At 39.4% G+C, this 26,366-nt stretch overlaps 1 protein-coding gene across 1 annotated transcript; it reads right to left on the reverse strand.

Moving 5' to 3' along the window:
• Positions 1 to 138: 138 nt before the first annotated feature.
• Positions 139 to 24,403, reverse strand: APPL1 (adaptor protein, phosphotyrosine interacting with PH domain and leucine zipper 1). Its single transcript, XM_066558389.1, has 22 exons — positions 24,313 to 24,403; positions 19,970 to 20,068; positions 19,407 to 19,466; positions 18,608 to 18,679; positions 17,737 to 17,824; positions 17,331 to 17,372; positions 16,459 to 16,517; positions 15,862 to 16,008; positions 14,395 to 14,477; positions 14,140 to 14,298; positions 13,198 to 13,386; positions 12,674 to 12,716; positions 11,989 to 12,045; positions 11,418 to 11,509; positions 10,649 to 10,831; positions 8,194 to 8,243; positions 7,635 to 7,809; positions 7,495 to 7,531; positions 6,336 to 6,482; positions 6,108 to 6,158; positions 5,670 to 5,759; positions 139 to 5,478 (listed from the first exon to the last, which is right to left on the reverse strand). The coding sequence occupies exons 1-22, from the start codon at positions 24,364 to 24,366 to the stop codon at positions 5,329 to 5,331; spliced, it is 2,127 nt and encodes a 708-aa protein (XP_066414486.1). The 5' UTR covers positions 24,367 to 24,403; the 3' UTR covers positions 139 to 5,328.
• Between the last annotated feature and the right edge of the window lie 1,963 nt (positions 24,404 to 26,366).

Here is a 26,366-nt window from a genome sequence, read left to right on the forward strand (position 1 = left end):
TTAGGAAGTCCTACAGAAGTCTTAGCAAGACCTTCAGCATGCCTGTTCCTTCCAAAAATACTGCAACTATCAATTCTTATTTTAGAAAAAAATAGTTCTTTAGTTCTTATTTTAGAAAAAAAGAAGTTCATAAACACATTTGGCATTAGTAGTATTTATTCCTTCATAATCAAGTAAGCATAGATTTTTTTTTCTAGTTATACATGCATCTTTATCACAGAAGTTACAGAATTCAAAAGTCTGCTTTCCCCCAGAAAAATCTACAAACCTTATAAAATACAAATTTAACCTTAATGTGGTTATGGCCCATGGTTTTTTACATGGTGTTTATCCCATAATAAACTAACTCAGCCTGTGAAGATATGTCCAATGCCCCTGGTAGTGGTTGTGCTGGTAGAGCCTCTGCACTCTGCTTGCTCTGCAGAGCCCTCACAGCCCTGTCACTGCCCCACCATGGGCCCTGCCCAGCCAGCTGCCACAGCTCCTGCTCACCTTCAGTCTCTGATTGTTGCAAAAATAGGTTAAGAGCATTCCCAAGTACAACAATGTTCTCTGAGGTTATCTGGCTATTACTATAAAAATTAAGAGAACTGAGCTACACTTGACTACCTGCATGTCAGAACTTATTCAAATGGAAGGGAACACATCCTGTCACCAGTAATGGTACTTCCTGAAAGTCAGCATAATGAAGAATGCAGGAGGCTTTTGCATCAGTACAAGTCTCACCCAGAAAGTTACTATAGTTAAGCTTTTATTTAAAATATAAAATGCTGACTGGAGCCCTGGTACAATAGGGTTACTATCCATGTTTCCAAGATTAAGACACAACAATCAGAGTTGACATAAATATGCCATTGGTTGTTCTTAATACAGCTATTCAGGGAACATGTGCAAGTCAGTCTCAAACACTGCAAAAATCACTTACACTTCACCAGAACAGGACCAATCCAGAACACCATCATAAGAATTTGACCACTCCACTCTATTATAAAAATGACCAGAAAGGTTGTACAAAATCCTCAGCTTGCAATATAAACTTCATTAGGAATACAAGTGCATTCACAATGATACACTGACTTATTCTTGTCATGACAACTTAGATACCACTGTGGCAGGGAAAAAAATGCCAACTTAGTGCTTAATTAAAACAAGAAGCTTGGGGACTAATTACCTTGCAAGAAGAAAGAATATAAAGTATCAGCTTTTGCTGTTACATTAGACAATATCTCTACTAAATTCACTAAGCAGTGGCAGTTTTCTTTCTCTAGGTGAACTATTTCCTAAATAATAAGAGACCATATTGTAGCATAGTTTTCACCATTGGCTAATCTCAAATGCTGTGCATTTAATTAATCAGTATTTACCTTAAGCATAGACAGAATTTACCTTAAACAGTCAGATTTATTTCTTTATATCCATGTATGTCAATTACAGCTTCATAAATAGCATCAGCTGTTTCAGTTTTCAGCTCTGGGTTTACATCCACATAAAGAGGAAATCTGATAGCCCTCTGGAAGGGGAATGTTTCTTAACTCTGAAATATTACTGTGAGACAGTAAATTGTCCTGATACAATTTCAAACTCAAACAGATTAAGGGAGTAAGACTATGACATGCAGCTGACTTTTCACTACCTGATCATATCCAGTTAGATATGTTTCAGTAGTACATGACTTTGACCTTGTCCTCTGGTTTGGACTTGGCCAAATCTAGCAGTGAGCACAGAGGAGTGCCAGCTATCATGTGTAATGCAATAAAATGCATAACCATAAGCACACCTGATATATTTGGATATTCATGCCATTACATACATAAAGAGTGTATGTAGCTTAAAGAGCTGACAGCAAGACTGGCTTGGTCTGCAGTGTGTGGATCTACACAGTGTAATGAGCTTCATATCCTCTTACTTAAGGGATAAAAGTATGGCAGTAATTATGAGGCTGCAATTAGCAACAGTCCTGAACAACTCTGACAATTCAGTACCTACATGAAGTCACTTGAAAATCACGGATTTGAAAGAATATTTTAAGGAGTGGCTGAAGTAATAGCAGATGCACATGAAGCAAACTACAGCTTCAGCCAAAGGTGCTTGAAAGATCAGTTCGTGAATAAAAGGCAGTAGGAAATAATAAACAGGAGGGTTTCTCCTGTAAATTAGTAAAGGAAACCATCTAGCAGTTTAGTTACAATAACCAAATACTCTGGTGGTGAAATTCTACCACAGCAGTTCCCAGCAGACCATGAGGTGTTCCTACTAAAAGTTACATACTCTCATGGAAAATACCAAGCATCATTCTGATTTTTTTTTCAGCAAAGTTGTTTTCTAATGAAGTACTTCTAAACCTTATAGGAAGAGAGGTCATGTATGAAACCTCAGCAGCTGTTTTTGCCTTGAGATAGTTCTAATTACAACCTGTGTGATCCTCCCTAGGCAAAGCTGTCATTCTCACCCCCCTGCTAACTCAATTACCATTCCTGTCTGACTTCCCCAGCTCTGCTGACATGCCCTTGGCTCTTGCAGCTTTCATCATTACCCCAGATGCTTTTATACTTTCTTGCTCATTTTGCACCAGTGAAACTTCCCTAAAGGAGCAAACAACCAACCCCTACATTTCATTCATGCATATAAATCTTGGAGTGGGTAAGATGAGAATCATCCAACATAAGTGAAATGTATTTCACTCCTACTCTGTTTTAGAAAGCTACATTTAATGGTATATATGGAAAGCTCGAAAAGCAAATGGAGTAATTCCAATATTTATTGCTAAATCCAAAAAAATCCCATTTGACAGTAAATTCACCTACCAACTTTATCAGCCTTTCTTCCTCATCTTTGCAGATTTATATCTATATGAGTAATGGTAGCTTTTACAAAAAATTCAGTAATTCCATTTTCTGACATTTCTTCAATAAGGCTAATGCAAAACAGGCTGCACATCAGAAATGCTTTTTCATGAGAGTGCTTGTCTATTATCTGTCCTCCCTCTGGAGCCTGGGCTACTGCAGCTCCAGTGCTTAACACAATTAGTTCTTCTCTGACAAGCTGAGGACTGGATTCTAGACACTAGAGATCACTGATTTCATAGGCTCTCTGTGCTGTTTCCAAACTGCTTCATCCTCAGTAAATACTTGAGAAAGATACAAGTAAGACACAGGAACCTTGAGCTACCCTGTGATATTATTTGATAGAAAACAAATATCAGTAAATAAAAACAAACACAAACAAACATGACCTGGAATAATCTGCAGAGACAAACTGCCTTGCCACTCTCTGTAAGCCTTGATTTAGGCACAAAAAAGGAAAAAAATTCAATTTGGTGCCTCTCTGTACATTTTTGTTGGCAAGAATAAAAATAGTCTCTTAAAAATGGGAGCTGAGATTGGAAGCCTAGATGTGAAATAAAAATGCCACTGTCTTTTACAAGAAGCCTCAGGTTGGTGTGGTCCATGGGGCACTGTGCCAGCTAAATCCAGCCACAGGGCAATACTATGTGACCTAACTGGACAACAGCAAAAGCAGATTTTTCTACAAGTGACTGGCTACTCTGGGGATGAAAAATCACACTGGAAAAGGATCTGGTTACTAACTCAGGAAGAGAACCTGGCAGCTCTCTGTTCCTCAGCCTCCTCACCTCCTTTTTCCAGGCAGAGCCCTTTGGTGGCTGCTCAAGTCCCTGTGGTGTAAAACCTCTGCCCAAGCTTCTGCAGCTCCAGCTGCCTCTGCTCCTGCCCAGGCACTGCTGCCCTTCTCTCCTGTCACAGGAGCTGAGGCCACCAAGTCCTGAACACAAAGTCCCATCTGCAGCACCAAGGGCAGGAGAGGCTTTGGCCAATGCAGGGCACTCGCAGGAGTCAGAAGAGCCCTCTGTGCACCTACAGCCATCCAGCAGACACAACCTGAGATTCCTCACTTACTTATCAGCACTGAACAGCTCCAGCTGGGAAGGGCAGGGCCACCACCAGCTGCTGAGGAGATACTCTGAAAATTGCTTCCATTCCTGAACACCAGAAATGCCCGGCAATGAACTGTAAATCACTCCTAACTGTTATATTATAACTTGGAATATAAGTGTATTCTCTTCTCTCTACATATCCTGTTATTTTCATGCCACTATTAGAGAGCTATCTTCTGTTCCTCTGGATTTTAATATTTATAGTAATTAGTGCAAAAATAAATATTTCTCTTCAAACAAGATTTCTCTTCTGGTTCAAAAGGTGAATGCACATCTAATTCTATACAAAATAAATATTACACAGGGTATGGAATATGGAGTGCAGATTACAAGCTGTAAACAGACATCACTTTGAAAAATGCTTTCCAGAACTGACTCTAGGATGTAGGATTGGTATCATCTCTTACTTCAGAACTGGTAAATTCTGTTTGCAAAATCATAAAAAGACTAAAGAGCCTCAACTCATTTCCAGTAGATGTAGTATTAGCAGCAAGGCATTTACATATGCAGAAGATTTTCATATGATGGAATTCAAGATCTTCCTGCAACTCTAAGCATATTTTATAAAAATGAACTCAAAGGTTTACAGCTTTTTATTCCAAGTACTGGGGAAAAACCAAGAACATGGCACTTGTGCTACAAGGCTATATACATGACTCCTAGCATTTGATGAGGAATGCTTTTCCTCATGCAATAAAGTTCAACTGCATCTCATCAGCTCTTACCTAGGTCTGACAGTATCTTTTTCTCCTGCTGAAATCAAGTTTTTTGGCATTGTATTCACCAAAAAAAGAAAAAAGAAATCAAGACAGTATCATACTGTGCAAAATGAAACAAAAAAGATCCTTCTGTTTAGAACTATTGCACATCTCACTGATGTTAAAGGGGATCCTTCTTTCTAAATCTGAGAACAGGTATGTGCAACAAACTGGGTAAAGCTTAGCACTGTCTTATTTGGACATCCACTTCTGTTTCCAGCAAGGTGTTCTCCCTACTGCAGTGTAAAGAACAAATTTCAGTGTTACTGCTGAAGGCCAATAGGTTTTCAGTTTTGCTTCCAAAGCAGTCAGCTGCACAGAGCTAAGTGGGGAAAACACCCACATTTTTTCCCATACTGCAGAGAAGCCTTGAGAAAACATATGTTTGTAATAAACATGGCAGGATCACCTGCTTCATCTGGCATACAAGAGAAATTAGACTGACAGGAAATAGGAATCACTCAACTGAGAAAGAAAAATCAAGGCATAATAGGGTCTATATATTGTGAAGTCTTTTCTATGACATGACAGACCCTCCACCTACATTTCACCTCTTGTAGAACTTGTGCCATTTCACCAGATATATTAATGATTCCAATTTTAATGAAGCAAGCAACCTTAGGCTTCAGATTCTCTCTTCTTCTTTCCATCTTCTCCTAAATCACTGTCTTCTGACTGGCTGCTGCTAAGGACTACAAACTGTCCTTCTGTGCTGCTCTGGTTGGATCTGCTGGAAGCTGCTATCAACCGGCTCTGCTCCTCCAAGTCCTACATTGAGAAGAGGGGTTGAGAAATCAGAAAAAGAGTATTACCCTTACAGCCATCTGCAATGGACACAGGATACCCTTATTGCAATTTCTAAATGATCTATCAATACTATCAGTGGACAGCTTTGGAAAAAACTGCAAAAGAAAGTAAGTAGAAAAAACCTAATATTAAGAAATAATGACAAAAGGTACCTTCTCAATTTGCTTTTGTTTATTCAGTTCTTTTTGCTGTTTCTCTTTGACTCTATCTATTTCCTTCTGCTTTTCTGAGGCTTTTCGATCCTACAGAGCAAAAATGCAAATAAAGTCAGTAACAACAGCCTGGGATGTTTGGGACACTACTGATTGATATGAGCTTGCTCAAGACTGTGACTTCACTGTTTTGAATATTCTGCTTTTAAAGGACTGGTATGGTTGTTAAAAGTAGCAAAATGAATCCTATATTGAATATTGTTCTACAGTAGATATTGGTCAGTCTTTTCATTTAAATTCTAGGAAAAAAGTCCCTTAAAATATACAACAATATTGCTGCAACTAGAGGCATCTTGCAGAATACAATCTATTACACATATTTAAATATACCCCCTTCCTTCCTTTCCCCAGCATCTTTTGCCCCAAAAAGATTCTTACCAGTTCTGCATGTAAAGCTATCTGTTTGGCCAATCCAACAGAGTCACAAATCTAAACACAAAGCAGATGGAAATAATTAAAAATGCCTTGAAATTTCAGCCAGCATCCCAAATGAAATACAACAGCACATTAAAGCATTTGCAGGCACTTAAAATGACAGGCTTGAATGGATCTAGCACCTTGGAATCCATATTCACAACTGATACAAGTGACAACCATCACCAATACCTTTTCCCCTTCGTTATTTGATTCAAATATGTAGCAGATGGAAGTCTGGTGGCTGTCCACTCTCCCTCCTGAGGTTCTGAGCACAAATCCAAACAGGCGCTTGTTCTCCTGGTGTGTGGCATACAGTACTACATTGGGCAAAGGGAACTGCCAAAAGGATCAGACAGGGAGACTTTAAAACTGATTCCAAAGATTTCCACACGAGGTTTCAATACACTGCACATTAATTAATGCACACCCACAGCACAAGAAGTTACCCAAGCAAATGTAATTATGAAGCACAAACAGATTAGACAGCAAGGACTAAATTATTACAAAGGCAAGCAAATGTCAAAAAACACACTCCATGTAAGAAAAAGGGACTACATTTGCAGCGAGTCAGTCATCTTCCTAAAAGTGGATACACTCCTGTTTGATTTTGTTTTAATCATTCATTATAGTTACATTTGTTACTAGGCTTTCAATATTTAGTTTCATGTGAAGGCACTACTTCTCAAAAACCTTTACTGCAATTAGCTCAGTTCTCCTAGTCATATAAGCAAGAAAAAAAAAAAAACCCATCCCATACCCTCATTGGTTTGTTACAAGAAAACTGTTTTGCATTCTTATTCCTAAAAGAGGTTGGACTTCAAATTATCTTTTTAAGACTCATCAAACAATAAACTTAAAAATTCTGAGAGTCCCTACCACAGCTGCTATGAACTGAAAGGCTGAGTTTTCCTGGAGTTAGATGTGTGCATTTAGTATATGGGACATACTCTCAGTTGATGTACCTCACTTGTAGAAGGTGACAGCTTTGGACCATTGTTGAACTTAAGGTCAAAACATTAAAAACAAAACAGAGAAACCAAACAGCAAACAAACCCTCCTGGACTTCAGAACTAATTTAACTCCATCATTAATCTTCTCTCTTTACTATTTTACCCTCTCAGATCACAGGGAAAAGGGAGTTTCAAAAGCCAATGTGACCTCTTGAAATCACTCCCCTAAACCTGATTTGCAAATGTTTCTACATGTCTGCATTGGTCTCCTAATAGCACTGGAAATTTGGCTGGAAATCTCATGCTATCAGTGATTTTTGCTATGATCTAATAATAATATTTTTTAAGTAAAAGAATTACATTGCTGGATATTTATCTTAAAATGGAAAGTTACTTACTCGTAGTCTTGTAACTTGTGTCTGTGGATCAATTAACCTAAAAATTTGTTTTTAAAGACAAACCAGAAAGTAAATTTTACCAAAGTGAAAGAAGATCATTCTGTAAATAAACATCAGTAGAAGTCAGGAAGCAAACCTACTTTAAACAGTCACAAGTGACTAACAAGTGTGACTCCGTCATCCTGAAGACGTTGTGGATGGCGCGAGCTGCGAGTATCTGACGCATTGTTTCATAAACAACGTCTGGGCTTTCATCACACCTCACTTCCATAGAGCCAAGAAACCTCACAATAAATAACTGATGAAGAATTGAATCTAAGAAAAAAGAAAAGTATTGAAAAAAACAAACTCCATTTTGGGTTTCCCATTCAAAGCCAAAGGTGGATTGCCGTCAAGAAAACTCCAAGCTCGTCCTTACTTGGAAAGAGATTGCTCCTACTTAGCAATGAGAGGTGCAGTTAGTACACAGCACACCACACATCTTTGCATTTGGTTGATGATACAAAAGATGCAATTAATCATTTTTACAGCAGATTTTCAGACAGTAGTTAGATTTAACTTGACTTATCAAATACCTTGCAATGTAATTAAGCATTTTAAAACTGCTGTTAAATTAGAAGAGAGAAGCTAGAGATGAAAACAGAACTATAACTGTCAAAACCTATTTTTATTTTGCATTGAAGTGAAATTTTGTTTTACCTTCTGTTTCAGGTTTTGAGCCTCCAGATTCACCGAAAGGATTTGTGCGTCTATCAAAAAATGAAAACATTAAAGCAGGAGTCAGATTACAGGAACCACTCATGGACAGTGCAGTAGTCTCATGCTGTGTCAAATACCAGCATGTAGTGAGTTCACAAACCTGTCATCTGGAGGAATAATGTATCATGAGCCATAAGGAGAAGCAATTCTATCAGGAGTGAGACATAACTTGCTGTATCTGAGGGCCCACATTATGGGGAAAATACCAGATATTATTGTCCTATTGCTGCCACAGAAGGTTTTGCTCACATTTTATTTTTTTATATATATTTGAATTAAGCCCAAACTAAAACCCTGGTAATGTTTGAAAAGGTATAGTTTTAGAGGAGGAAATTTCACAGAACGGCTTCAGGAAGCACAGCCAAAAACCAGGCCCTTTCAGTACTCCATAAGAGCACCCACTTCTCATCACTGTCAAGGTGTTGAATTACTTACTCAAGAGAAGCCCTGGGTTTGTTTCAAATGCAGCTTTCTCAAAACATCACTGGGATTTTACTCCTAGAGAGTCAAGAGAAATGTGGCTATTTCTGGCTCTCAGAGACAGAATTACTATCAGTTACAGAGAAAAGTGAAAATACTCTAGGCTTCCAAGTCTGCATTTTTCAAAAACAGTAAAGGAATAAGCACAGGAAATAGGGACATTTTATTTAAAATTTGTAGAGGAAATTGCCCATTCTCTTTGGCTGATTGGTAGCTGAAAAGCTATTGGCAAAAGTTCAGTATAGTTCAAATCAGGTTTTTTATGGGATTAATCAAAGTGTTACCTCGATAGTTAGTGTTCTAAAAACAAATTTCAAAACTGAGAAAAAAAAATTGCTCATACTGACTGCCAGTTCATTTTATCAATTATCAGAAATGTTTTAACTAAGAGATGTCTGGTTTAAAGTATTACGTTTTTCTAGACTGAAGCCAAGATGGCATTGCTACAACGTTTAGATAACGTGGACTCAATCAAGACCCATCTCATTAAAGGCTGACCTGGGTAATTACAGTAAAAACAAATTTCTACCAGCATCTTCTATTGCTCAGACTCTTCATGATGTTTAATATGAAACTAGAAGAGTAAATGCAAAATCTCACAGGATCTCTCAAAAGGCAGAAATAAAATTTAAATATATGTCATCAGTATCAGAAACCAAGGGAAGTACTTTTTTAATAACAAACATGTTACCTATCTGTACAAACACTGCAGTTCTTTATTGAAGGCCATGGTTAATTGAAAATACTGAGCTCACCTCTATAATTTCTGCTATGAAAAATATTATTTTCTAGATGAGAATTATAACTGATGACATCACAGAATATTCTGAGTTGGAAGGGACCCCCAAGGATCATTGAGTCCAACTCTGCAGTGGATGGCCCATACAGGGACTGAATCCACAGCCTTGGTGTTACTGGCACCCTGCTCTGACCAACTGAGCTAGACCAGGCTACCACAGAGTTCAGCTAAGCCTAAACTCTCCACTTCCTGCAATACAGTTCAAGTCTATTTTATATCAGTGTATTCTGAAGGATCTAGTTGGCCACCTGCTTATCCTGCTGTACCAACAATTAGAAGAAAACTGTGGAAAAAAGGAAAAAATAGTTTTTTATATATAATTTCAACTCCTACATCAGTGAGATGCAATTCAAAATACAAATATTTTCCTAGAGGCAGGGGGATATAACACATTTTTTTGACAAGAATCACATAAATTAGTTTTCATCTCTTTGGCTGTTTTTTTTTGTTGTTAAGAGCAGCTGGATCTGCAAATACATTTTGTTCATATCTGAATTCTATAGATACAGCTCCAGAAATGCAGTGATGATTTACAGGTCTTTGGTTTTTAGTACATCTCCCACTCAAATATAATAACAAGTAGGAGAAAATGCTTTTATGTTTTGGATGAACTCTTAAGATGATTTTAAGTTGTCTATATGTGGAATTACTCTAGAAGCCTAGACCATTTTCACTCACCTTTCAGCTTAAGAGGAGTCATCGTATGCCATCATCACCTGGAGGTAGGGCTACCAAATTTCTCTTGAGTTTCCAAGAGGAAATAACCCAAGCTGCTGGGCGAGCAAGCAATAGGAAAGGAAAATACTTTGTGAAACCAAAAGTTTAAAATAAATCAATAAATAAAAGCATTGGCTGCTAAAGCAAGAAAAGCTGCTGCAAAATAGAAAACTATACCTTGACTCTAGTGATGTAATTAAGCCTTTTTTTACAATTCCATCTAACAGTTTAACAAATTGTTTTGCTCCACTGTCCACTGCAAAATTTGTGACACCAGTCAGGAAAAAGGCAACGTGTGTACTGGAGCTGCATCTTAAATGTGCTTTTCTTGTTTGTTGGTTTTTGAATTAGTAACATTAACTTTAGGGATTTTTTTTTCCTTCTCTCTACATTTCCTACCTGCCCGATTGCCCTGATGACTTTGCTTGGCCAGGCAGATCTTCACTGACTGGAGATATGATGTCAAACTGGATGGGAGTGTCAGGGGCAACAAGGGAATCCAAGGAAAGTGCTGAGAGAGCTGCTGAGTCAGAGCCCAGGGACCCTGTGCTGCTGGTACGAGCGGCAGGAGGACGAGATTGCCTGCAACAGAACCAGAAAGGCAAAGTCAGGGTATGTCAGTAGTTAGTTAGGAGCTCAGGTTGGTTGATAATGAATTAAACCATAGAGGACACCAATACAATATTGCAGACCTTAGATGTAAAACAAAACAAAAACTAAAAACCTAAAGATCGGGGTATAGCAAACGAATCTATGAACCTAGTCAAATTTAAGTTAAAGTTACTACTTCCATTAGTAATTGCATCAGATTGATTTAACATCAATATATAATCACATATTAAGAATAATAAAATCTGAGGTCTGCTTCCAGGAATTGGACACATGAAGAAAAATCTCATCATGAAATCACACAACAAAACAGATATGATGAAACCAACCAAAGTGTCCACCAGCTGGCATTAGGATTACTTGTGACAATGGATGCACAACAGTGCTTCAGCAGTGAAGGTGTGTTCAGGAAATTTTCCTCTGACCTATCACAGATTTAGTTCTGATCACAAAAGTATTCGTAGGTTTGTCAGGCTTTTTTTTTTTTTTCCCCTGGAACTTTATCCAGGATTTTCTTTTTACATGTGCACCCCAAATGGCCTCTGGTTGCTTCACTTACACAGCTGGCCTCAGGCTCTCATGTCTCTGCTGAAAGGAAGGGGAAGGGGTGACAGCCTCCAGAGCTGACTGGTTAACACGGGCAGCAATCTCCTGCAGAGATGGCAAACAAGAACTGGAAACATTTTTCTCAAAGGAAACTTTCAAATTTTATTTATATGCAACTGGGAGAAGTTGTAAACTCAACCCTTGATGACAATCTTTTCTTCAAATACATAACCTGATGTTAACTTTCTCAATTTAAACAAATTGGCCTTAAAATACTGCCAATATTAATAAAAAGCAGCAATAGAGAAAAGCTCCAATGATAACTCTGGCAAAATAAGCAAATGTAGCCAGGAAAACAAAAAGAAAAATCTCACTTGAGAAATGCAGCACTCAACTGTGAACTAAAACCCATGAAGACACACTTCATATATAGATACATGCTCTGTTATAAAACAGTTTTTATTGGGCCAATTCCCCTAATTAAGTAAGAAAAATCACTATGTAAGTTTTTATCAATATGAATTTAACTCTATAAATATAAATGTTAACATATTACTCATAACTGTAAATTTTAGTAGAGTTACCTCAGGGTTTTCACTTAGATATATCTGCTTAGATATGTTGTTTATGGTGCATATCCACTGAAAAAGAGGAAGAAAAAAGAAAACAAATTAATCTGTTATGTTTTCTAAACAATCTTGATTGAATACCTGCGTTGCCGTTTCAGCACTTTTTCTACTTTCTGTAAATCCAGGGAGACAAATATTCTGCACACCCAGCTTGTCATTAAATTCATTCCCACCTGTATACTGCACCCTACACTTCAAGATTTTACTCACAAAAATTAATTTAGTCATACTAAAACTAAACTAAAGCAAGCTTAAATCACAACTCTAAAAAACTTGAAAAAAACTCATCAGGATTCTCTGTTCTTCTTTATTGTGTGCTGCAGGTGACATTGTTTCCTCACAACATTATAAAAATTCAATTTGGCTTTTGTGGAATTTGCTCATTTCTTGCATCTGCAAGCCAGAATCTGCTTTCCCTCTCTGCTCTGGAAAACCATTTTCCTGTTCCTGGCTTTTCAACTTTTACCTGAAGGAGGAAACTAACAGGAGCACTAAGATAAACAAAGTGTTACTAACAAAGATAATTTATTAATAAGTAGAAACAGAAAAAAAATATGCAGTGTCCAGCCATGGTTAGGAATGTATTCTTTCTGTGCAGCAGAAAATCACTGGGCTCCATGCACACCTCCTATAAGCTTACCTCTTCATAATCTTTTTTACTTTCTGCCTGTAAAATTGAAGACCTGAAAGAGAAGAATGGAAAACACAATTTTTTGTATTTAAAATTCCTCACAAATACAGTCAGTCAAAAATTATCTTTTCATATTTACACTTTGAACAAGTTATCAAAGGCTGAAGACTATTTGTGCTGAAAGCAGTCAACATTTAATTAGGATGGGGAGGAACCTATGCTTTCCTTTCAACAGGAAACAGAAAAGGAACACAATTCTAATTGTGTCCATGTAATACTTAAGTATTCGCAAAATGCAATAATATGTGATTGTCAACTAATTACCATAATCTTATTTTGAAATACTACTCAGCTACATTACAGAGTTTATAAACAAAAATCCAGTTAACACAGTTAAAAGGATATCCCAGATTTTGCTTTTAAATATCCACAGAATATATCAAGTTAACATCTGGCCAAAGGCAGACCATCTTTCTTCTCCTCATCAGTGAGTCCAGTGTTTGTGCAAGAAGCAGCAGTGTCAGAGCACTCACTTTTTGCCATCGAAGGACGTTATCTGAAAGCAGTACCGTCTGTCCTCACAGTCCACAGCCATCACAGAGCAATTGTCTATGTCCATCACGAGTCCCCCAGCCACATCTCCTCTTGCCTGGCTCATCAGATTTCCACCTTGAGTGAAGTAAAACTGTCTCTCCCAACTGGAAGACACCAGCCCTGTCTTACTGAAAGATAAGAACAAGTCCTCAGTTAGCCTCCCTTCTTGCTCAGACACTCTATAATTAGTTGCTGCAATTGTGTTCTAATACAGAAATTAATGCCTCAATCAGTAAGTATTTTGCTTTAGCTGTTGTTGTAAAAGTAATCAACTTATTTTTTTTAATTCCTTGGAGCTTATTATATAAATTACAGTAAAGAAATTTAAATGCTACAACTTATTTTCAATAGCTCTCAAAAACAGCTGTGGGACTTCCTTAGAGGCACAGCTCCCTCCTGTGGACAATGAGCCAATGCTGCATGGAATCCAGAAGCTCCTTCCAAGGGCATTTTGGTTAACAGAGTGTTTTGCCTTATTTAGATCAAAATTACAATGCTTTATTTGTAATTTGAATCCCAAAGCTTTAACAGACACTTCCAGAATAATCCTGATAGATGGAATCTTGTTACTTCCCACTTAGGATGCAGAGGAATTACACTCTCGGGCCTTTTTTTTAAACTGTGACAATTCAGGCAAAATTACACTAAAATCAGGATAATTATGCTTTGCATCTGAATGACATTATGTCAGTGTAACAATGAATTTAATACTAACTAAGTGAAGAAGTCCAAAGAAATAAATAGAATAGCTCTTATGTGACTTATTCAACTAAATATATAAAATCAGCATAGCTAACATCTAAAAAAATTTTCCAGCTTCTTTAGCTTTCCTTTCCCAAAATTAAATACTCTGGAATTTTTAAGTAACAGATTACTCTTACTTTCTTGCATTGAGATAGCCAGCTTTCCTTGTTAGATTCCTATGGGCAGGAAATTTGGTAGGATCAGGATCAGGCAAATACAGTGGATCACTGGCTACTTCCAAGTCCTCTATAGTTTGTTGCATGTTTTCTACTTCACAATCCATCTCCCTGCGAACACTAAGATAAAAAATGTGTTAAAAACAAAGATAATTTATTAATAAGTAAAAAAGAGTAATCTTCATAAAAGCTCAAAATTCAACAAAGCCAACTTACTTCTGTACACTTGTGCCAATATTGGTCAAAAATTCTTCCAGTTGCTCAGTAAGATTTTCTGAACCCATTTTAAAAAAGCTTATCTTTAAAGAAAAAAGGAGGAAAAGGGAGAATTTAGTCATTAATAAAACTACACTTAAAACTAACAGATGAAGTCATAGGAGGCTAAAGTTTCTCAGAGAAATCTGTTTTCATCCCTCATTCCCACCAAAGCCTGTTCCTAAAAGCAGCAGAATGTGTGTTTGAAGGCTGCTACTGGCACTGCAGTGGCATTTGTGTCACAAGGACATGAACAGAGCTGGAGGAAATACAGAAACACACAGGAAACACTCCCAGGGTCTCTCTTTTTTCAGTGCCACCATTCTGCTAACTGTTGTTATGGGGAGTTATATTTGGGGCACATAGGAGAGAAGGTTAGGATTTGTCCTAAACCTGTGAGGATTTGTCCAGGGCCATCCCCAGGGAACTAACAATATGTATTTTTATGTATTTTAAGCACAGGGTACTCCATAGTAGGCCAGAAAATCTGCCACAGCTACACTGAGGTTAGAACAGGAAGCCCTGGGACATGGCCCTGCCCCTCTGTTTCTTAGATTCAGCAAAAAGCTCCACCTAAGCAACAGGTTGCACTTACTTTACTGCACAAAACATGCAGAACTTGGCTCTTAAATACAAGCTGCAAAGTCTCAAAAGAAAGCAAGTGTTCTTGCCTTTGGAAAGCTTTCAGCTTTCAGTGTGCAGGAGCTGATTTCTACTCAGGTCACTGTAGGAGTGCCAAATGCTGGAAAGCTTGACTTGCAAAAACCCCAAAGCTCATGCTTAATAACATACTTCCAAAAATACAAATTAAGTCTGTCCACATAACTTTATCATCATTCTATTTTCTGTTGCACCCATCCTCAAGTAAACCAATCATGAATTTATTAATATTAAGCAAAACCAAAGTATTTTAGCATTCTGGGTCTTCCACAGCCTTGATTGAAAACAGTAGTTTTGTGGCTTTTGATGAGTATCTCATTTCAGAACAGCTGCCATAGGAATGAGTTGAACTGTGTCCATGTTATTTGCTGAGCAGGTTCACTTCTATGTGCACTTGCACGAAAGCTCTAATCAGTTCTTCCATTTACTGGAATCAAGTGCCCAGCAATGAAAATCTAGGCATTACATCAAATCCAGCCATCTGAGTTTTGGGGGAAAATGAACCATTACATTTGTCCCCAGACTTTGCCAAAGACCCTCAGATGGCAGTGAAGATACCCCTGCAGTGAGTGGGCCATGAGCAGTGCTAACTACCAGCACTGTCAGGGCACAGCTGTGGCAGCCCAGAGAAGGGGATGGACGATTCTTTTTCTCCATTTCCTTCCTTGGACTGCTGAAGAGGGCTTGCAATGGATTTCAGTACATCAACCTTCATGAAGGACTTTTATTTCTCCTTTGAGACCTACAGCTTTCAGAATCTGAAATTACCTGAGCTTGCATGTATCCTAGCAAGGGTTCTAGCAGAGAAATCTTCTTTTTGTACTGGAGAGTATTTAATGCACAGAAATAATGCATCATAGTCTGATGCTGTTTTTTCCTTGAAGTATATACATCTTCTGTAACTTCAGCCTTGATCTGAAGAGACACAGACAAAGGGAGGGAAAAAAGCAATGTTTGAGATTGGCATTGATCACAGGCCCTGTGGACAGCTTTATAGCCAGCAGGGAAAAATCCAGTCATGTTCTACCCTCTATCACCAGCTGCTGCATATTTTACTATTCTACTTCTCTAATTTAAACATGAGATATGTGAAAAACAAACACAGCATTCTTTTCTACCTGGAAAGAGTGGTTATTTCTTCACAAAAACAAACTGAATATGACATCACAATACTATTCCTAAAGCACTGTCAGTGTTACAGGACAGGCATGTATTGGAGAAACCTGCTTTTCTGTCTAGACTGCTAAAAGCTATCAAATGTCACACAGAATCTGCCATGCACTGTGTTCCATCATAAATATATATGAAATGAAAATTAATTCTTATCTTCTTTAAAAATCAATATAAAGATTTTGGTTTACAAACCTTTTCATTTTCCTTTCTTTTGGACAACCGACTGTATCTGGTAATGGCAGCATCATGGTCTAAGCAATCAAGAGAGAATTTATGATCATTTTCACAAATTAATGACTTATGAAACAGAGCAGAAAACCTTTTATATCACAGTGTTACACAGACAGCTGAATGCAAAGTTCTGTCATATTAACACCTTTAGGAATAGTTCCTGTCTGTTTATAATCACTTCATAGCAACAAATACTTGGCCTGAAGAAAAATTCTAACCAGATGCAAATGGTGCCAAATTGTGACAAAGTTCCCTAAACATCCACTATTTTTCAAAGAAGAACTGTCCATTAAGTAGAGAAACTTTACATTATGAAAACCTGTATCTAATATTTTTTGCTTCTAAAACAATGATACAGTTTTGACTGAGAGAAGTAGAATATTATTTAAATAATAAGTTCTCAACATGGATATATTAGAGGCAGTTAAAAAAATAACTTCTGAAAATAGGGAAAAGAACTATGAAATTCATTTCAGGTAGGTAATTTTTTTTTATTGATTGGGTCCTGTCTTTAAGAAATGAGCTACCACCTATGCCACCAAAATTACTCTTTTTGTAATTTTGGTGGCATAATCCTACATTATTTAATAATCATACATACACTTAAGGTTTTGTAAAAAAACCCTTTCAATTTGCCTTAATGCTTCAGTACACAGAGCAGAGATTTACAGGTGACCCAGGAAAGTTGAGTGCCTAAGTATCACTCAGAAAAATTACACCTTAATTAGTTACTTTAAGACTACAGGCTTAACTCCACTGGTTAAGGACAAATAATAATCTACAATAACACTGATGTCTTGTAATATTGATAAGATTAAGTACTTTACACTTACCATTGCTTGCAATTTGGAAAACTTCTTTTAGAGTTAATATCTCTAAAAAAACAACACATCACAATTTAAGTAAGTTGTTATTAGTGTAACATTCATGTATTACAGTTTCTCCTGTAACCTTGACCTTAGAGTCATCTCAATGTCACCTTGTACCATACTGAGCTACCAGCACAGGCACTACATGGGCAGGCAAGTCTGCTCCTGCCTGGGGCCTGAGGATCATTTCTGTGCTTACTCTCATGAATAGAAATAACTTACTTTGCTTTTTAAATGGGGAGATGCGTACTTTTGAGAGCTGAAAAATAAGTGGTGTAGTCTATTTAGTGAAACAAGAGCTATGAAGATTAAATGCTGTTTTTATTGTTGCTGCTGTTGGAAAAAAACAGTATTTGGTCAAGTCCTCTACCTTTTAGATCCCTTTCTTTAAACTGGGTAATAGGAAACATCATTGCATCTGCAAGCTGAGTTGAAAGGACTGCATGGCAAGAGCTGAGCTGAAAAAGACAAACGAAGAAAATCTTAGGAAAGCAATGCTGAGACCAAATCAAATCACAGCAGGTGGACATCAATGTCACTCAAAGACGACATGTACAACTCAAACACATTTTTGCATGTTCCTTTTTTTGCAGCTACTTTTTTCTAGGTTCCAGATCTCATAATCATTTTTTTACAGAAAACCTCTCGAGTTTAGTTTTTTTCTGAACTTTTCCAAGCTACTGGTTCATGTCCAAAACCAGCCTCATCCATCCTGACTAGTCTGTTTATTTGTCCAGCTTCCCTCCAGCTACATCACAGCCCATTTTTCACAGATCACAGAGGTAGAACAAAATGTGATCCTCCTCCTAAAATGCTTTTCAAGTGAGGAGAGAGATCACAACAAAAATCCTGATTCAGCTCTTAATGGTGCTCAGTTGTGAGTCCTGTGAGTCAGTATCCAAGAGAGACAGCAGGAGGGTCCTGACCTGTGTCAGTCAGGTACCTGAAATCAGGCAATACAGACACTCTCGTGTACAGAGCTGCTAACAGCCACTGTCTAATGGTTCTGGCTCTATCTCTAGCAGTTAAACTATGTTTTTTTCAGCAGTGTATCCTCATTTTGCTGAATTCATTCTTTATCTTAAGGTTATGTAACTTTAAATAGATGCTGCAATATAGAATTAATTGTTACCTTGTTGACAAATGAATGTCATTTCTGTACCTCCTGGCTTAAAGGAGGAGTTATTAGGCAGTTAAAGTCTGCACCTGACAGCATTAGCAAAGCACATACAAGGCCTTACCTCATCAATCACTTTTGCAAATTGCTGCAGAGTGGAAGTCATGACTTCATCATCTCCCCCAAGTGGAAAACGCTGAGAAGGCAAAAAGAGTTATGTTGTTTGCAGGGCCATTCACAAAACTGGATTAATCATCTCTATGAGTATATCAGGTATTCCATTATTTTAAAATATTACACAGTTAGGATATACTGAAGCAGTTCACCTCATTAGGTGGAAAAGGAGGATAGGGAGCAGCAGCCTCTTAAAAGAAGCAAATTTTTGTTTTTAACATTTTTAACCTCAGAAAAGGGGACCCAGCAGCAAAGCTACCAACAAAGAATCCTTCATAGTACAGGTTACGAGGGAAGAAAGTTATGGATTCCAGAGTTTGTGCTTTCAGAGATGGAATTATGCTCACAGAGCAAATTATGGTTGTAATTTGGAGATTGCAATGCAATCTCTTCTCTTTGGGACTACTGATATTTAAGCACTTAAGGGTAAACAGGTTTATAAATTAAAACCAAAACAGAACTACCCTAAGCAATTCTCAAAAAAACTAATCCAAAAGTAAAATATTTCAAAAGTTATTAATATTCTTCATGGTAAGAGGAACTTCATTCTAGTTTAGTTGGAAGAACTAAAATAAAGGCAATATATTACTTTGGCAACAATTGAAACCACCAACCACAGCAGTTCCTTTTATCTGGACCAAACCTAAATTCATTCTACACTGTGCTCTGGGAGATAAAATACCACAGAAATACACAGGATTTTGAGCACAGTATCTGACCACACACAGACAACATGATTTCTACAGTACCTGTTTCTCATACTCCTTCAGAAGCTTTGAAGTCAGATGAGTTGCTGCACTTAATTCATTCTGATTTAAAAAAAGGGAAACATGAAAACCAATAAAAAGTCAAACAGGTAAAGTATATCTAAATTAAAAATACAGACATAAACTCAAATTTTTAGAAAAACATACAGAAGACATTCTGGCATAAAAGTGGAGTTATTTCGAGATGAGTGAAACATGAATATATTGTGGGTAAAAAATAACCTCCCACTTAGTACATACTATTATGCACACTGAGATCATTTTAGTGTGTGCAACATTTTAGAAACACTTGGGAAATACATTAGAGTTACTTAGAGAACAAAGAATATAATTTCACTTGTCATAAGAAATTCTGTTGCAAAAAGAATCACAAGAATTTAGTCTTAGCACTCCCTAACATACAGAAAAGCAATCATTAATTCTTACTTTATTTCACTTCTACATTTAAAGCATATGGAAGTTAAAGAAAAGCATATAGAAGTTAAAGAAACATGAAATGTGGTTCCAAAGCTTTATAATGCATTCAAGAATTTCATTAACACTACCTGAGCATCATATATTCTGTGCATGGCTTGAAACAATTGATTGATGTAATTGGATATTGCAGCAGCATCTTCTTCAAACACTCCCAGCAAAGAGCGGGTCTGTAACAATCAAACAGCCAAAACACAACCATGACAAGTTAGAAGAGAAGAATTTAAATATCATGGAATTTCAGACTTAAATAGCATTATTTCAGGTTTCATTACTGGAAATTCTATAAACCCTCCAATACTGTTTAAAGGAATGCTAACTGTTGCATGCCAAAGAATCTCACAGATACCTAAGCTCAGCCTTCCTCCTCCTGTCAGCCTCTCTCCAGGTTAATACATTTTCAGAAAGGAAAGGGCCAAGGGAGATGGAAAACTGTTAAATATAGAAACTGTGGGCAACACTGGGCTCACTGTGGTACATCCCTAAGGAGAAGGGTAAAGATTATTGGTATTAAACAGCTTGCCAGGTCTACACATCTCCTCTGCAGTGAGATCCAAATAAAGGCTGTGATAGTCTCATACTGTCCAACCTGAACACAGACATCTGCTGGTTGTGCTTGGACCTATAACTTACCTGTGGGATACCCATCAACTCAGTGATCAAAACGTTGAGGAACTACACCAAAACAAAACAAACAATACAACCTGCATCTGATTGTCCTCAACATACATATTTCTCACCACTGGAAAGGAGTGAAAAGATCTGTCCTTACCCAGCTTGTCAGTCTGTCTGTTCTTTAGCTGGTGTCACCCACAAGCCTGATGACTCCTGTGCCCAACTGCACCGTGTGCATCACTGATGGTGCTTAACAACCTCCACCTCAAAAATCAACCTCTCTTATCACTGGCCACCTATTAGACTAAAACTGGTCTCCATCTAAGCCCAACCACCCAGGCAGTTTTTCCACCCAGGTCACAGTCCATACCTCTCCCTTCTGGCCAGAAGAATGCTGCCAGACCATGTCAGAGTCCTTGCATAAGCCAGGGTGACTGACATGCCCCGCTCTCCCTCCTGCCCAAGGGACTGACTCCACAAGAAGGCAATCAGGTTGCTCAGGTGTAATTTGCCTGTAAGCTTAAATGAGATGCTGACTGCATGCTCTTGCATCCTTTTTGCACTTGGAAGCAAGGTTATTCCTCCTCACCATGAGGATTTTAAATGGCTTCCTTCCACCAAAAATCCCAAAGGGGGAAAAGCAGAGGATGTACCAGTAACTCTGCACAGCCACACTGGCTTTTCTTAAACATTGCTTGGGATGCTTGGCTGTAGAAACAGGAGCAGTGATTGCAAGAGCCACAGAGGAAATACTTTGGCAATGTTTTAGCAAAAGGACCGTGCTTTGTTCCTAGGTTTACACTAACATTAATGTCCAGGCAGAAAATTAAAAGAATCATAAGCACATAATTGTTTTTTTTCCCAAACTATGACTGTTAAATACTTGAAATTGGAAATTCTAGTTTTTAGTCTTCCCTAGGCTGTCTTTAAATTACTGAAGTCTTTAGTCCATCTCCCCTTGAAGTATGAAGGTCTTTTTCAGCTATTTCTAATTTTTAGCTTTTAATGATAATCAAAGAGTACATATTAAACCCATATAAAGTATATTATTTAATAATTCCTTCTGACATAAGATTCTTTTATTTAAGTTGCATTAGATGCCTGGCTGTATCACAATTACTGTCATGCTATATAATGTCTAAAAAGTATTTAAGTATTAAAAAATATAATCGAACAGCATAATCAGCACAAAAATAGCTTTAATGCTGGTTCTAGTTTATAAAACAAGTGGAGAGAGGTGGAGAACTCAAATCTTTGCCAAGTGTGGCAACATGTGTCATCCTAACAGCCTTGACTCTCCCATTAAGGTAGACAAAGACTCAAGAATGCAAAAGAAAAAATTACAGGGTACTATAACCCATGACCTTTAAACCTGAACATAAATAAACCTGAGCTTGTAATTTTAAAGGAGTATTATGTAAGGTTTCTGGAGTATACTAACTCTTTAAAACTGAACATGGAAAAAAAATTATCTTTATGTTTTACTTAAAAAAGTCTGTTATTGATGTTCAACCATCAAAACAACATTACATGATACTGATGGAAAGAAATTAACCTGAAACTGTAAACAAGTTATGGCAGACTTCTGCTTAGCAGAAAATGAGAGCAATTGTTTACTTATGTTTCTAGTAAACTCTGCATCCTTTTCCATTTTCTTTAGGATTCATTCAATTCATGTTTGTGAGCAAGCAAACAGCAAAGGACCAGGGAGGAGCTGCATGAAGAAACCCCTCGTTAGAAGTGAGTGTTTTAAGCCTTCCATGCCATCAGGAGGCCACTGCAGGTGACAGGAGACAGAGCCTGTGCCACCAGTCTCTTGGCTTTTTTGTTGTGCAATGCTTTGGGAATGCAAATCAGTGTGAGCAGAAACTCTCTCTAAACATACACTGAGTGTGTGTGCAATTTATGTCCTAGGTTAATAAGTAAATTGCCCTGTTTGGCAGAGCAAAAGACTATGTAAGCTTGGCCCTTGGTTTAGGCCTGACAAGCACAGTGGTTAGATTTTGATCCTGTGACAACAGGAAATGAATGGGTTTGACATTTTTGAAAAGCCTTTCCTTCCTCAGACACAGAATAAGTTTGAGATGATGTTTATATACCTACAGTCAGTGTCTGAAACACGAACTACAGGCCATGGTGCAGCACTAAACAACCCCCAGGCTGGTGGGCTGTGCAATATTCAGCATGAATGTACCCAAGGCATGGCAACTCCTCCAGACAGAGGCTTCTGCTTTCTTCAAGCAACATTTGCTGCCATTTCCACTGCACTTTCAAAGTAACAGAAATTAACTAATGTAACGAATTGACTAAGCCAACAGAACACCGAGTCCTTACTAGAGGACGTTGACTCCAGAATTCATCTGAAAAATTGACTGAAAGATGTAAATTTCTACCTACAAAAGACAATATTGACAAATCCAATTACTTAAGCATCTCAAACACATCGGGCTGAATCAGTCCTTGCTTGTCTGTGTCACAACTAACTTGACATGGAAAATTCTAGAATTACAATTGCATTCCAATAAGTAACATTTTTTCATGTGCTTCCCAAATGCCCTCAGATGGTCCTAAATTCATGTTACATTTGACATTTCCTGTAAATATGAATAGTTCTGACTTCCTAAGAAAATACCTTCAAGAGATAATTTTTTAAAATCAGTATTATTACATGACTCTCAGAATGGTTTCCTCTTCATGAGATGACAGCAGGTTTGGCCCCTGGACCAGAACCCACATTAGAGGCCAGATCTCATCTCACATTCGGCATTTGACCTATTTGGGGCACTGTCCTTAGGAAATCAATTTTTCCTTTTCTGCATGGCCTTCTTTTGGTTTTTTAAAGTCGTCCTTCCACTTGATACAGAAATGTAAAGTAACTGTCGTTTTAGGGGCTAAATTTCCCTTTTTAACAAGTGAAAGTTTCTCTTCCTATGACCCAGGAATTAAAACTACCAATGCACATGCTATTGCAATATGGGACAAACTGCTCACTATGTAAACCATGCACCAGAACAAGGATTTTAATTCAAAAGGCTGTCATAAAAGAAAATACATTGCAAGCTTTCTCCAACATCTAAGAAATACAGTACAAGGACTTGCTATTGCTGCTGCCAGCAAGAGAAACCAGAACCACTGAATAAAAGCATTTCCTACTTTTGTAAGAAACTGCAGCGCACTACAGAGCATCGCTGACAGAGATCAGGGAGCAGCAATGCACGAGAAGGGTCGGAGCACGGAGAGTCTCGGGGCACCATGTGCTGCCCACCCACGCTCCGCACGGACCACGGCCGCGATAACCTCACCCAGCCCCGCTGCTCACACGGCTCTGGTAAACCTTAACGCGCCTCGGTGAAAAACAAAGGGGAAAATGGTTTGAGAAGGTAACGCGGGTTTTGTGGTCAGGACGTGTCCAATATCGAGCCCGAGTGCGAAGGCGGGGGTGGAGATCAGAGAGCGGTGCCGGTACTGCCCCGCCGGAGATGCCGCAGCACCCAAGCCCGGAGCCCCGGCCCCGCTCCCGGCCCGCGGCACTCCCGGGAGGGCGGCGGGGCCAGCGGGTGACGACGCCGCGGAACCCCGAGCGGGCGTTGGCAGGGCACGACCGGGGCGGAGAGCCCGAGCCGAGACTGTCGGAGCCCGCGGGGCCGTGCGGGCAGCGTCCCCGCCGCGCTGCTGGAGCGTCACCCTCCCTCCCTCCCGCCACCGCCGCGGCTCTCCCGGGCCGGGAACGACAGAGAAGCAGCGCTGGGCCCGCCAGCAGGGGCTGGGCCCGATACGGCCTCCGCCGGACCTGTCTTACCTGCGGGCTGTCCTCCAGCGTCTCCTCGATGGGCAATTTATCGATGCCAGGCATGGCGGCCACCGCGCTGAGCCCCCGCGGCTCCGCTGCCCCCGCGCCGGCCCAGCCGGACCGACCCGCACCGACCCCCGCCCGCTGCGCGCCGGACGTCCCGCCCCCCGCGCGCCCGCCTTCCCCATTGGCGGGCCCGGCTTCCCCATTGGCGCTCCCGTCTTCCCCATTGGCCCGCCCTCCCCTCCCACCCGGCTGCCCATTGGCTGGCGGGCCTGCCCGTTCGCGCGCGGGCGCGGGGGATGAGGAGGTCGCGCGCGGCCCCTCAGGGCCGAGGCTCCGGCGGAGACCCTGGAGCGGCTCCGTGTGGGGAGCGCAGCGGAGGCAGTCGGGGCCCTGCTGAGGTGATTCCCCGGCAGTGCGGTCACGGCTGTCAAGCAAAGTGTCCTCCCAGCCCTGTCTGTGCTCCGGGGATGGTTGTGGTCTCCTCACAGACCATTACCTTGAGGGCCGCTCCACAGCAAGGGGGCGCCGTTGGGTCCCTGCCGTTCTGGAGTATCTTTGGCCCTCTTTTCTGGAGCATCCCTTTTGGCAAGTCTCCTCTTATCCCTGCCATGTGGATGGGCCCCAGGAGGAGGCCAGTTGCTTCTACGGTGCTTACAGTGAAACGACAAGAGGACTTATGCTGAGACAGGAGAGGTTCTGATTAGATATTAAAAATTAGTATCTCCACTTGCTTAGTCTGAATAATTGTGCTGCCATAGGTTGGTGGCAAATTATGTACGCTTAAAGCTACTGTGAGGGCTCACTGAAATCAAAACAGATCATTGGTTCGACTTGTGAACTGGTTCAGCTCTGAAATTACTTAGAATTGTAGAATCCCTAAGGTTGGAAAAGACCTCTGAGATCATGGAGTCCAACCATTAATCCAGGAGCCCGTGTTCACCACTAAACCATGTGCCCAAGTGCCACTTTCTCACATCTGAACACTTCCAGGGATGGTGATTGTCAGGGCCACCCTGCCCATGGAGAAACTTTTCCCAATATCCAACCTAAACATCTCCTGGCACAACTTGAGGCTCTTTCCTCTGGTCCTGTCACTCGTTACCTGGAGAAGAGACTGACCCCCAGCTGGCTACAACGTCCTTGCAGGTAGTTTAAGAGAGCAAGTCTCAGTAGACTTGATGATGGTTTTTAGCTGGGGAAAAAACAAAACAAATCAAAAACCTATTCCTTTGTTGTTTTGCTTTTTGGGGACCAGGTGAACTTAGTCCAAAACCAGATTAGAAAGTGCATGAAGTCATTCAGCAGGGCAAATGATTAATGATTGTGCAGTTTTGCTATGAGACCATTCTTTATGTTATATCAGGTTATGATTTACCATTTAAAGCAGATAAAGGCCAGTACTGGTGTGTTAAATGTAAACAAATATTTTTGAGGTGGCTTTTGTTTTGTTTGTTGGTTTGGGTTTTTTGATGGGTGGTGGGTGGTTTTTTTGTTTTTGGTTTTTTTGCTGTTGTGTTGGTTTGTTTTTCCCTGTAGGGAGTGGTGAAGAAATTTCCAAGTTAATACTGTTCAGTCAATTAATTTGCCAACTCAGCTGGTGACTCACCTGACTGAAGCAAGTCACAGCAGCTCTCCCTTTCCCTGTCAATAAGGATAATAATTCAGGGTTATCTTACAAGGTATTTTAAAGACTAAGTGCTGTATCTGCAGCTATGTGACAGAACATTAACATTGGTTCATGACCAATAAATGCATGTGCTTCCTGGTTTTGAGACAGTTAACTTGTGACCAAGCTTTACAGCAGCAATAAGAAATGACTTTGTTTTGTACTGGAAGATTGTTTTCCCAGTGGAATTCAGGAAGGTGGTCACTTTAAGTGGATTTGGTTTAGTTAGCTTTGTGTGTTCACAGCTGTAAGTGGCATCCAAAAGTTTTACTTGAGCCACAAATTTGACTGCAACAAATGTAATAGGAATGAACTGAAGAATGCCTCTGCATCCTCTCATTGTGGTTTTAGCGTTACACTGTTTTCAGCATTGTAGACCTTTTGTTAGTGT

Source organism: Molothrus aeneus, chromosome 12 (assembly GCF_037042795.1).
Source record: "Molothrus aeneus isolate 106 chromosome 12, BPBGC_Maene_1.0, whole genome shotgun sequence".
NCBI classification, from domain to species: Eukaryota; Metazoa; Chordata; class Aves; order Passeriformes; family Icteridae; genus Molothrus; species Molothrus aeneus.

Excerpts from the sequence above, each read along its gene's own strand:
- APPL1 (XM_066558389.1), bottom strand. The coding sequence starts at position 24,366 with ATGCCTGGCATCGATAAATTGCCCATCGAGGAGACGCTGGAGGACAGC. Across the intron at positions 14,299-14,394 it reads ATTGGCACAAGTGTACAGAA|TGTTCGCAGGGAGATGGATT; the intron begins GTAAGTTGGCTT and ends TTTTTATCTTAG. Across the intron at positions 10,832-11,417 it reads GAGAGCCTGAGGCCAGCTGT|GCAATCTCGTCCTCCTGCCG; the intron begins GTAAGTGAAGCA and ends GTTCTGTTGCAG.